Raw genomic sequence first — 12,492 nt, forward strand, 5'->3', positions numbered from 1 at the left:
AGGAGCCAGATTTACTCGTAACCAGATCGATCGTAAGCTTTTTGCAGAACAAGCCCGCGGGCTACTCGCGATCCTTGAGTGCTACCTGATGCCCGTGGGCACCACCTCCTTCTATCCTCGACATGGTCACAAAATTTGGGTGTTCAATCCTCAACCTTTGTCAGCGTCCTTGAGCAAGATACTAAACCCCCAGTTGCACCTGATCGGGTTAGTTTACCCTCATGAGGGAGGATTTTTTTTGGACGGTAGCTTGATTTTTGAGCTCATCTTGTCGGTGTAGCCTCTGAACACGTGTCAGACAAACAAGTGTGACCCATCAGATTGATCCAAAAGATGCCCCGGGGGCCATGTGTCTGATGAGCGCACGAGATGGAGTTGGTTCTAAAGCTCTTAGCCGTCCTCTGCCAATCCCCCCGCCCCGCCCCCTTTTTAAGCCTGCCAGCTCAAAGACCTGCTGTATAGATTTGAATGAATAACTCCACTGCTGGCGTGGAAGGGCACAGTTGTTTTGATGAGAAACTAAATGACAGATTGGATCTTCATTCCCTGTGATCCCTGGAGCTCTCAATGAAGCCTCTGGTATTAACCCACCCCGAGGTTGCATGTATGTCTTATATTCCATTCATGATCTCTTATGGAATCATTGACATTTAAGCCGCATGAGGTTATAGCCACGTGCACCAGGCTGCACATACCGCTCAGGTCGCCAAATATTTTGTCGCCTGCTGCTTCAATGGCACCGTGAAGGCTTGCGGGCATCTCATCGACTAACAAATTGGGCGCACGGCCTTCGGAGTGCAGTGGCCTTCATGGCTCAAACACGCTGTCTGGTATTTATGTGGCGCTCCTCCCATCTACCCCGGACTTTGCCCTTCACCCTATTTATGACCTTTTGGTGTACAGACAACACTTACAGCTTCTTCAATGGCTGTTGAGCTTTCTAAGGGTGAAATGAAGATAGTTGTGTCTGATCTGATTGTTGAGGAACAATTTGGGCTTAAATGCTTGAACCTGGAAATGTTTGAATTGTAATGAGGGTGTTGGCTTGTATATTTACTGCAAACTTCAGACTATAACCCATATCTTATTTGCATCCCTCTTCAATTACGAAGGCTTCAAGGAGAACTCAAGAACATTTTCTTTACTGTTGTGTTGTCTAGGCATTCCACTAGCTGAAACACAGAATTCAAATTCATATTGTGTCGGTGGTTTATGATTTCATTCCACTCATTTTTGTCTATTTTAGTGGGCAGTCATTTTGCTTTTGCTGTTGACAGAACATAACTAACCATTTTCTCACTCTTCAGCTTGCAAACATCCTACAAATAAATTCAGCAATAAAGGTGAGCTGTGTGGTTGTTGTTTTCTAGCCTCTAAGCAACTATGATGCCATTTTCAATCACCAGCAAAATGGCCGCCCCCTGTGAAGGCTGAAGATGGGTGGATTTTGCTGCTTAATCCATGACCCTACAAAACTAAATATTATTCAGAATGCCTTTTTTAGGCTCAATGAACATATTGTCAACTTTCTTTTGTGACTTTTTCGACTGCCCTTTAAACAATCATGCGCCTTATTTACAGAACAATGTCAGCAACATCCCGATCCGGTTTACTTTTCAAATATTTAGTTTTTTAGTTAACTTTTTAAAAAACAAAATTCTCTTTCTTGTTTTTTCAACAGTTCTCCATAAGAACTAAAGTGTTCTTGTTTCAAGATGTTCTTTATTCAAAGTAATTTCACCACAGACATATCATTAGCATAATATAAATAAGGTAGCTTTATGCTAACAGTCATCAGGAAATGCTATTGACAAGCTAATGAAAATGAAAACATTGTAGCAATCACTTCAAACGATCAAATAACTGTTACTCTAACTCAAACATGAAAGTAATCAAACTTACAGCACCAGCAAAAGGCTTCTCTTCTGTGGAGAAACCATTGGAACTGAAATTTAGTTTCAGTGTTGTGTTTACTGACCATCTCCATCAATTAAGTGATGTTGGCGCTCTTCGCTTATACTGCCGGCTTGAGCTTTTGGACCTGATGATGCCTCATGGCACATTGTTGAGAATCTCTTGAGTTAAACCTCTGGTAACCATTTGACCCGAGAACAGATTGTTTCTATTTACATTACTATTTGTATTTTGGGATAAAATGGCCCCCCATTATCCCAGAACATATTGTGCTAATTCGAGGTTCCACTGTGTACCGTCCCAGCAGATGGCACAGAACATCGGAATCACTTTATATGCGGCTATCTGTCTGAAATAACAGTCGAGAGCCTGCCAACGTGCAGCATGAAAGTCTCTGACCCTGGTCACGCTCCAGCACTTAGCGGGGCTTTAATGCCCCCCACCCCACCTCACCCCCATTGTCTGTCAGCCAGATGAGATCAGAGCAGAAAGCCATGCGAGTTGAGACCACACCGCACAACAAAAAAACAACAGCAGAGAAAGAGGCGTAATCCCGCAATTAGTGAAATGGCTGTGTTGAGATCAAGTCCAAAACGTACGACCTCCACCATGTTGGATTTTAAAACGTCCGCGTTATTTGTCAAGTCAGCGCCACCATTCACGAGAGCTTTATCGACATTCATCAGTCGTTTGTGCCTCTGTGTGCTGCTGGCTCATTCATAAACTTGCACCTGGTACATTTCCAAGCTGGGGATAGCACTCAGGCTTTAACCTCCACTTTTTCCTCTCAAAGCTCATTACGTTGACATCTTCAGCATGTTTACTTAATGAAGGTTGGTGCGTCCGGTTGCTTAGTATAAAAGCGTTATCAACGTTATGCGTATCTGCAATAGATGCTTTTGCTTTTGCTTTTATGGGTCGGTCCAAAAATGGATAAAAGTCAAATACTGTACATTGTAGCTGGTAAACAATGTTTTGTTAGATATTATTAGCGTCTGAATGAAAACGGGTTGTGTTAGGCTGATGCCTATTCTCGGCAGAAGAAAAAGTACAAATTGATGGGACGATTAATTTTAAAAAGTATGATGAATATACCGGTAATAGCTCCTCCCCTCGCAATGCATTTCAATAGGTGTCAATTGTATGCATATTTGGCTGGTTGATTAATCAGCTGGGCCTTGGCTGTTATTCGCAAGACAATTTAAATTACCTTTGAAGGTTACCTGCTCAGAACATGATTCTATCCATCTGAGGAAAAAAGGGATTTGAACTCACACCTCCATGGACAACTACAATTCCCATAGCTTGGACTGTTGTACTGACATTTCAACATCTTAATGTCAGTCAGGATGGCCGAGCGGTCTAAGGTGCCAGACTCAAGGGTTGCTCCTTCCATTCAGATGGGAATTCTGGTCTCCATTGGAGGCGTGGGTTCAAATCCCACTCCTGACAAGTTTTTAATTCACTGCCTAAATCAATTAATCTTGACTTTATTGTATTGTAATTACAAAACTAGAGATCTGCGATGTTTATTTTATTAATTGCAGGTAGAAATATTCAGGGCCTGATCTCTTCTGTCTCGATTATCTTTAACGGTTCATTTCTGTGCTCTTGTGTGACCCAGGCAGCTTGTAATGATTCAATGGCCACCAGTGTTTCCATTGCCACTTAAAGCTGCTTGTGCTTCTCCAACTCTATTTGTCAGATGCCCTTCCTGCTAGCAGACGGAAAGTGAAAAGAACATTCAGTGCGAAGACACATTTGCAAGTGTTGGGTCTTGTATAAGAGCAAACCATTAAGCCCCTTTATATATTCATGCATACAGTTGTGTAATCATTTTCTCAATGCACATCCAGGGAGTCTCCGTGTGATCCGTGGGCTATTAGTGTTACATTAGTGTTGGTGTGAGAGTGCATCTAAATCCCCCTCCCTTCCATGAGAGTGTATCTATACCTCAGTCCAGTGAGTGAGAAAGAGAGAGAGGGAGGGCGAGATGTGCCTCTTCATATAAACATGCAGGGAAACCCCAGCAGGATTGCAGGATTAACTGGGAGCACAGAGAGGACACTGAACGCTCCATTTGACGGTCAACATGTTTCTCAATTAATCCTACATGTACTGTGACTCGAGCCAAATGCAGGGAGCAACTTAAAAGTTCATTCAAGATAGTATTCATTTAAAATAGTTGAAGCGAGAGGCTATTTGGGTGAAAAGGAAGCCCATTTTCGATCACTTTGGGGTTTTTTTTACGACGGGACAATGATGTCCAGCGTGCGCCGGCACAGCCTCCGCCTCCAGAACGAGATCCACCGCTGGAGCATCTGCGACCCGGGCAGCCACCTTCTCCCGGATAGGCTCCTCGCCCGCGTCCCCGCCTGCATCTCCCGGTCCAAGTCGTGCGCCAGCTCCGCCGGAGAGTCGGACGGAGGCAGCAGCCGCGGAAGCTGGTCCTCCTCTTCCGACTCGGTCATCTCCGCCGACTCGGTCAGCCCGTACCGGGTGGTACTCCTCGGGGCGGGCGGAGTCGGGAAGACCGCCTTTGCCTGCATCTTCTCTGGGGCCGCCGACAGCATGGACAGTGACGACTGCGAGCTGTGTGGAGGTGAGAACTCACCCACTGCATATAGACCTGAAGTAACTTGAATGTGAACTTTTTTTTTTAAAAAGTGTAGAATAACTAAACAAGACTCACGTCTTTAGTCTATATTGTAGCTAGCCGTTTAAAAGCACGAATAAACTCATGATAAACACTTTTAAATTATGCATGCGGAAAAATACTTTAATACTGGTCCTTTAGTCACTCGCTCAAAAAGCTAGTAGGCATGCATTGAAAAGTCTCACCCGAAAAAAAAAGCATCAAAATGACCCCCCCAAAAAACTTAGAAAACAAGACGTATAAACCAGAAACCGCATGAAACATGGCAAAAAGCCACGCTTACCAAAAACCTCCTCCATAGAAAAAAACTCACGTAGCAAAACAAACTTTCATGCGCGCAAAAAACTCATACATTTGAAAAAAACCACCCAGAAATATACGCGTCTCTCTCTAAAAAAAAGGACACAAAAATACTCACCAGAAAACTGCTTCCCCAGGAAATAACTTTGCAAAAAATACATTTAAAAAAATCAGTCTTTAATAAGCCCAAACAAACGGCAAAATTCCTTCTCACGTGCCTTAAAAAAACGAGTCACAAAAAAACTCATACTGACCTATAGAAACTTTCAACCACACCAGTAAACTTACATTAAGCAAAAAGGCAAAACTAGAAAAACCCCAAACCTCTCAAACCCACCCTCTAAAAATCACAAAAGGCTTGCACGGCAAAAAAAGTCTCACTTCATCAAAGAACGCACAATATTCAGAAAAAAATGGACACAAAAAGCCACACCCGCAAACAAATGGACCCTCGGCAAACAATTGGACACACCAAAACAACCATCAACCCCTCCCAAATAACATTTTTCACATAACACACACACAAAACACACAAAAAGTCATATTAAAACATCTCACTCCGCAAAAATAAAAACTGACACACTAAGAAGATGATGCCCCCAAAAAAACTCTTGCACTGAGCCAGAAATGTGACACACTAAAATTCTTCATACTTACCAGATATTTAAACAGGCACAAAAATGTTATTTTTCCAGTCCTTTGATCTTCACATCAAACGCATATCACAAGTATTGAAAGAAGACACAAAGGAGCTGAAATTTCACCCAGATGTTGACATCAAAGTTCAACATGGCACAACCACACAGTTATCCCACTACGAAAAGTGTTCCATCCCATGGCTAAAATACTATGAGAACAATATGGGAGAAAATGACCCAAAAATGGTCAAACTACTGCACAACGGTTAAACATTTCACACCGCAGAAAAGCCTGACATACCGAAACGAATAACTTCTCTCACACAAAAAAAAACCCCTCACCAACACCATAATAAAAAGACGGATTTTTTTTCTTAATTAACTAGATGAACTGCGCGAGAGGGAGCTTGACGTGGATGGAGAGGCTGCAACGATCACTCTGTTGGACACGTGGGATGCAGAGGTGAGTCAAACCAGACTCCAATGAAGCATCACTGGGGCAAGGGCAAATTTTACGATGCCCATAATCCACTCAGCGTATTGATTAACCACTACTGTATGCGTGTGTTTTTCCCAGAGTGACAGTGAATGGGCTCAGGAGCGCTACATGCAATCGGGCGACGCCTTCCTCTTGCTGTACTCCATCACCGACCGGACGTCCTTTGTACGGGCGTCGGAGCTGCGCATCACGTTGCGCCGCCTTCGCCCCGCCCAGCACACGCCCATCATCCTGGTGGGTAACAAGTGTGACCTGGTGCGACGCAGGGAGGTTTCCACCAACGGTAAGAATCCCCCGCATGAAATCCCAATATGAATTCGGCGATACGATGTTAGCGTGTGTATTCTGCCTCCAGAGGGCCGCGCCTGCGCCGCCGTATTCGACTGCAAATTCATCGAGACCTCGGCAGCCATGCAGCACAACGTGTGGGAGGCCTTCCGCGGCATCGTGCGACAGCTGCGTCTGCGCAGGGACTCCAAGGACGCCAAAGGAGGCGGGCGCGGCGCCTGCCGCCCCCGTCCCCGCCGGGAGAGCCTCCCCACCAAGGCGAAGCGTTTTCTCGACAAGATGGTGGCCAGGAACAATCCCAGCGTCGCGTTCTGGCTCAAGTCGAAATCCTGCCACGACTTGTCTGTTCTGTAGCAGAGACGTGGACGGAGACAGAGTGGACTGCATGGGCTTGTGGCAAAGACGAATGCTACGATGAACAATTTTGATGGACGAGATTGTGACAGTTGCTGTTTACGATCGACTAGGATGGATGAGTGAAGCTTCATGAAGCGCTTGTGATATTTCATGACTCTGCTAGAGGGCACTCTCGGAACGTAGAACGTGAATACATTTCCACTGCGCTACAATTCACCTTTAAACGGAGAGCACCATCTAGAGGACACCAAAAATATCACACGTGCTTCATGAAGCTTCATTTTCCACACGACTACAATCAACCAATGGACAAGGAGGACCATCTGTTTGTGTGTTTCACATACTTCTTTATTTGCATTCAGTCCTGTTTTTCTGGTGACCTCTTTACTGTATGATGTATTTTTATAGTAACGCACGTTCCAGGATATATGAGATACAGAAGAAGCCAAAAATAATGAGGTTTTTGGTGCTTTTTGGTGAGTTTTTTTTACGTGAAAGGGGATGGTGTGGTTGAAAGTCTTTGTTTTGGGTCGTATGTATGTGTTTTTTTATTTTGTTGTTGTTGTTTTAGCATATATTTTTTCATGGGTCTTGTTTTTGGTGTTAGTGAGAGATTATAGTGTGCTATCAAATTCATGTGAGTTTTTTTGTGAGAAATTATTGTTTGGTTCAAAGTTTTACTGTTTGTTTTAGTGTGTGAGAGAAGGAAAAAGAGAGTGTTTTAGTGCGAGAGGCTTCATGTGTGTGAGATTTTTCAATTTAGTGAGGAAAGGTTTTCATATATTTCTGATGGTTTTCTTGTCATGTGTCTTGAGTTTTTGTGTGATTCTTCTTTTTTGTGTTGTTTTTTATGTGTGAGAGAGAGGAAACTAGAGTGAGTGTTTTTTGTGTGAGAGGCTTCATGGGTGTGAGAATGTTTTATTTTGCGGGAGAGCAGTTAAGTGTTTGTCTGGCAGGATTCTTGTCGTGTGTCAGAGTTTTTGTGTGATTTTTCTTTTTTTATTTGTGTTTCTTGAGTGGCTGTGAGAGGTTATTCTCTGCTCGAGACATGCTTTAATTTATTTGTTTGTTTTAGCTGTGTGTGAGAAGTTTTTGGTTGTCATTTGTAAGAGTTTTGAGATGTTGTTTGCAGGATGATGCTTGGATTCTTGGTTCCACAGTGGCTTGTACAGCACCTCATAGCGCCATTTCCTGTAATGTTGCCAATGTAGCTTCCTGTGTTGTTATTTTTTTTTTCAATAAAGGGACCACACAATCCCAAATCTCGTTTTGTGTGTTAGACAATTTCGACACAATAGAGTTACATGACGACCACTAAAAATAAGACGCGACAGATGAGTCACAGGTTGAGAATGTCACAGTGAATATTGAAAAGATCAAATTAGCGCGCGATCGGGCGCTCAGGGCTTGATTAGAGATTTGGGTCGCAGACACCGATCTGTGGCCTTGTTGGAAAAGCTGTGAAAAGAAATCTGAGAATGTTGCCAAGGTAACAGCCGCATTTATGGAAGGTCGTGTGAGCAGTTTTTTCACAGCCTTGATATTCAGCTGTTGCTTTCACATACGAAATATGAAGACAACTACATGCTACGAGGGCGGGGGTCGACGACCTTTAACATTCAAAGAGCCATTTTGACCCAACCTCCTTGGATAAGACAACATTTTATATGTTAGATGTAAAATGAGGATGTGTGTGTATGTATGTATATTTATATAAAAATATAATCTTACTTAATTCTTAAGTGTGGTAATGGGGCAAGTGGGAGGGTGGAAGCGGACAAAATTACTTAGGTGTTAATAGTCTGAGCAGCTTTTGCTATGCGAGATTGTACCACATTATTTTCATGAAAAGAAGCAAGCAGACCGAACCAATGTCTGAATACATCCGTGTTCACAAACAAAGGCATTAAGATGAGATTTATTCAGTGTTAAGAATTATTCAAGCGCTCCAGTTATCTTTTTGTTTATTTGCCTGCGTTTTCTTATTTTGAAATACATGCTTTTAATCTGAAAGGCACTAGAAGGTATTTCCTTTTTACGTTCTCTGTTCGTCATTTAGCTTTTAGCGGTGTTCGTGCTATCCAAGGTTATTGGTTTCAAGAAAAGAACTAGCAGACTGGCCCAGTGTTTGAGTTCGTTCTTGTTCACACGCAGGGCCATTAAGTCGACATTTGGATGATGCCAAGGGGGGCACAGATGACCTCAGGGAAAAGGCTTTGTTTTTGTCATGTGAAGTGAATATGCAAGAAAATTTTAAAAAATCACCTATTTGTTTTTTTTTTTAGTTTCAGGCACTGATGCACTTGATTTTTTTTGCTGTTTTAGATTAAGCTGTAACTCATAAAAATGTTGTAAAAATTACTTACTAATTTTGAAAGTTGATTTATATTGCCTTTTTGTTTTGTTAATGTTAAAAAGGACTTACTTATACCATTTTTATAGAGGACCATCTCATTTATAGTCAGCATGACGAGTTGGGGGGGGGGGGATTGGTCCAAAATGTTCAGAGTTTGAATAAGGGTTGACCTATATTTTTATTTTATTTTTTTAATTTCAAGCACTTTGATGCACTTTCATTTTTTTTTCCAGGTTCAGGTTCAGAGTTAGCTCTAACCAGTATAAACAGTGTAAAGTGAAAGAAGTCAAGTTAACATTTGCTGAAAGTTGATATTGTTTTTTTTTCTTTTGTAAATGTGAAAAATTTTACAAATTTAGATATATTTATACAATTGTCATAGCTTATGATCCCGTGTATCGTCGCCACAGCAAGTGTGGCGCAGCGAGGTGCAAAATGTTTTCTCTTGCTTTGTGGGGGGCTTTGCAGATAATAATTGAGAAGCACTTCCTTGTCAGATGTGCGCCTTCCAACTGCGCGCAAGGCCCTCCCAACTTGTCAAGCAGAAGGTGCCGGCGCATGCTGGCCCGCGTTGTTACATAACCCCCGCCAATTGGCCACGCTTGTGCGAGGTGTGGACAGTCGCAGGTTGTGTTTAAACGTCCCGGCTGCTGTCAAAACGGTGACTCATTCACAGGCTGCGCAGTTAAGAATTCACACACGCTCGCAATCGCCTTTTTCCTCCTCCTCCGCTTGATGTTCCAAGATAGCAACTCCGGTATTTTGACACGTAAATATGCTCGGAAATCCACCGGGGATGTTAGCAGGAATGGAGGTCACTTGTTCCAAGGTGACCCGCCGGGTGACCTCTGCCATCTGGAGCGTTGATCCATCAGCGCTATTGATGACATGCAGCCTTATCAGCCATTGCCGCTAATGGACAATCGGACAGGAAGCGGCTCACTGGTGCGGGTCAAAGTCTGATTATGAGAAACTTGGTGCCAAGTAGTTCTTAACCTTCTTGTCTTCTTTTTGTATGGTTGACAGGTATGTGCAATAAAAAAAAAAAAAAAATCACAATATGGCTCCTCAGAAAGACCTATTCTGAAGTAACCCTAAACCCTTTTAACCTATTTGAAACTTGAGGCTAAAAGTGACGATTCTGTCTCAGCCAATCAAAGAAGAAAGTTGCCACATTCAAGTTAGAATACATGCGTACACAACTTGTACCAGACCTTTCATTCAATACAAAGCAAATCTTAATTTTTACAAACAATTTTTACAACAGGAAAGTTGTACAGAGAATTGACATGTATGCCTGCGGTTTACGCACTGATCTTATAGTGTGATATAACTGAAGCATTAATGTATTAAATAGGTCACCCATTCAGCTGCTTATAACACAAACACATAGAACAAAAAATAATGTCCTTATAACTTTATTCATCATGCCATATAATACATTCTGTTGTCCCCTGCTATTTACAGGGAATAGAAACCAGAGTGGCCTGTGAACAATGAAACTGCATATAATTGATGCCTATTGAAATACATTTGGGAAAACAACTGCCAATGTATTCATATTTTTCTTCACTAATCGGCTAATTCACCAGTATTTTTTCTGCACGGAAATCAGCATGGACACCGGCCTACAAAACCCCATGCCTACTTTCACGTTGTGCATTTTAAACAACCCTATTGCTTTTCTTCAGATCAGGGGTGTCCTACCTAAAAAATCGATATGAAAAAATAAAAAAAAAAGATTTTGACCTAGGGTTTTTGGCATATTGTTTCTCTTTGTACAAAGATATATATATATATATATATATATATATATATATATATATATATATATATATATATATATATATATATATATATATATATATATATATATATATATATATATATATATATATATACACACAAAAACACACAATTAAAACAAAAACCCTTATAATATATCAACTTCACTTTATTTTACCTCCATAAGCGGTTAATACCAAGAGCAGCACAATGGCCATAGAACTGATGAAAAAAGGTTTTGTAAAGTATGATAAAGAAATATTATTTTTCTTCTGGATTTTTTTTTTAATCCACATTTCAAGTCAATTGAAAACAGTAGTAAATGATTACCAGTATTAATAATTAAATAAAAATGAATAATTAATAAAAATTAGTAGTAAACCAGTATTAAATGACTTCACAAAAAGTTGATAAATGCAATAAAATACTGATTTTAAGGCCCCGCTATGAACTTACATGCAATTAAATCAGAGTCATTACATACTATGCCGTGAAAATATCTTTTGCCTTTTTCTGAAACGGGGGTTCCCGGAGACAAAATTTCAACCTTGGGGTTTTCGGAACACATTTCAAGCTAACTGAAATACACCAAGCATTTTCTACGAAATATACTAAATGTTTTTTCCCCATCACAATGACGTCATAAGAGACTGAAATGAAATGTGGAAAATGCAATAATAGGCCGACTTTAAAGCCCCTCCGTGAACTTCAGTGCAGTGAAATCAGATTCCTTACAGTGTTTCTTCCTTCCTGCTTGGCGCCCATTGGTGGGCCACGCTGCTGATTAGACAATGATTAGATCCAATAAAAGAGTGCTGGTTAACACAATGGTTAACGTTTGACCAGGCAGGATGAGAGCGTACATCAGTCACACCCGCAGTGACTGGCAGGAGAAAGGTACGTCTCCTTTCCTCTCGTCTTCACGCGTTTTCTTTTGGATTTTTTTGGCGTCGTTTCTTCGAAAAGTGACTGTGCGTTGGTTCGCTTTATGGGGGCCTTCTTGACACGTGTCGTTTACGTTTTTCCGAGCACGACTTGGGCCGTATACAAATGTTGAGTAGAGGAAGTGAAGATATTGATTCTTGTAAGGGGGAAAACAAAACTTGAAATCTAATTTGCAGGTTTTGTAAATTAATTCGTCTCGTAATTAGGGCGTGTCTTAGGTCTGTGAAAAAAAAAAGGTCATTAGCCGCCACTCAATGTCACCTTCACTCTTGTGTACCAGGGTCACTTGCTCTACTTGAGTCACGTTCATGTGTCGGTAGTATTATGACTAAATGGTTTATTATGCAATAGATAAGCTGCCTTTTGAAGCACGGGCTGCACGTTATGGGCTTTTAGACAAAAACTGTCACAAGTAACATCATTTACAGTATGCTCACCAGACACTTTATCAGCTCGCTGGAGAATTTAACAATAATTTATACGCTAGCTGTTATCATTTATTAAAAATCATTACAAATTCTTCATAGTGCTTTTGTATTGATACTTTTAGAATGTGAAGAATGTGAAGTGTCTAATTATTGCGCAATTAAAAGTTCAAGAATCGCTGATTTAAACTTGAACCAAAAATAAAATTGGAACAGAATGCCTTTATTGTCATTGTGCAGCAGGTATACAATGAAAATGAAAGGACAACTTAATAAGGCAGGAGGGCCACATGATTTTCCACAGCCAATCAGTGAAGAATAGTGATTGA

At 41.3% G+C, this 12,492-nt stretch overlaps 1 protein-coding gene and 1 non-coding gene across 2 annotated transcripts; both read left to right on the top strand.

Moving 5' to 3' along the window:
* Positions 1-3,257: 3,257 nt before the first annotated feature.
* trnal-caa (transfer RNA leucine (anticodon CAA)) lies at positions 3,258-3,366 on the top strand. Its single transcript has 2 exons — positions 3,258-3,295; positions 3,322-3,366. It is a non-coding gene; the product is annotated as a tRNA-Leu (tRNA).
* A 527-nt stretch (positions 3,367-3,893) lies between these two features.
* Positions 3,894-7,907, top strand: LOC148425360 (GTP-binding protein GEM-like). The gene is made up of 4 exons (XM_088410605.1): positions 3,894-4,516; positions 5,895-5,971; positions 6,086-6,290; positions 6,363-7,907. Exons 1-4 carry the CDS (start codon positions 4,174-4,176, stop codon positions 6,647-6,649), a joined length of 912 nt encoding a protein of 303 aa, XP_088266731.1. The 5' UTR covers positions 3,894-4,173; the 3' UTR covers positions 6,650-7,907.
* The last annotated feature ends 4,585 nt before the right edge of the window (positions 7,908-12,492 follow it).

Source organism: Hippichthys cyanospilos, chromosome 3 (genome assembly GCF_059441005.1).
Source record: "Hippichthys cyanospilos isolate Australia breed blue-spotted pipefish chromosome 3, RoL_Hcya_1.0, whole genome shotgun sequence".
NCBI classification, from domain to species: Eukaryota; Metazoa; Chordata; class Actinopteri; order Syngnathiformes; family Syngnathidae; genus Hippichthys; species Hippichthys cyanospilos.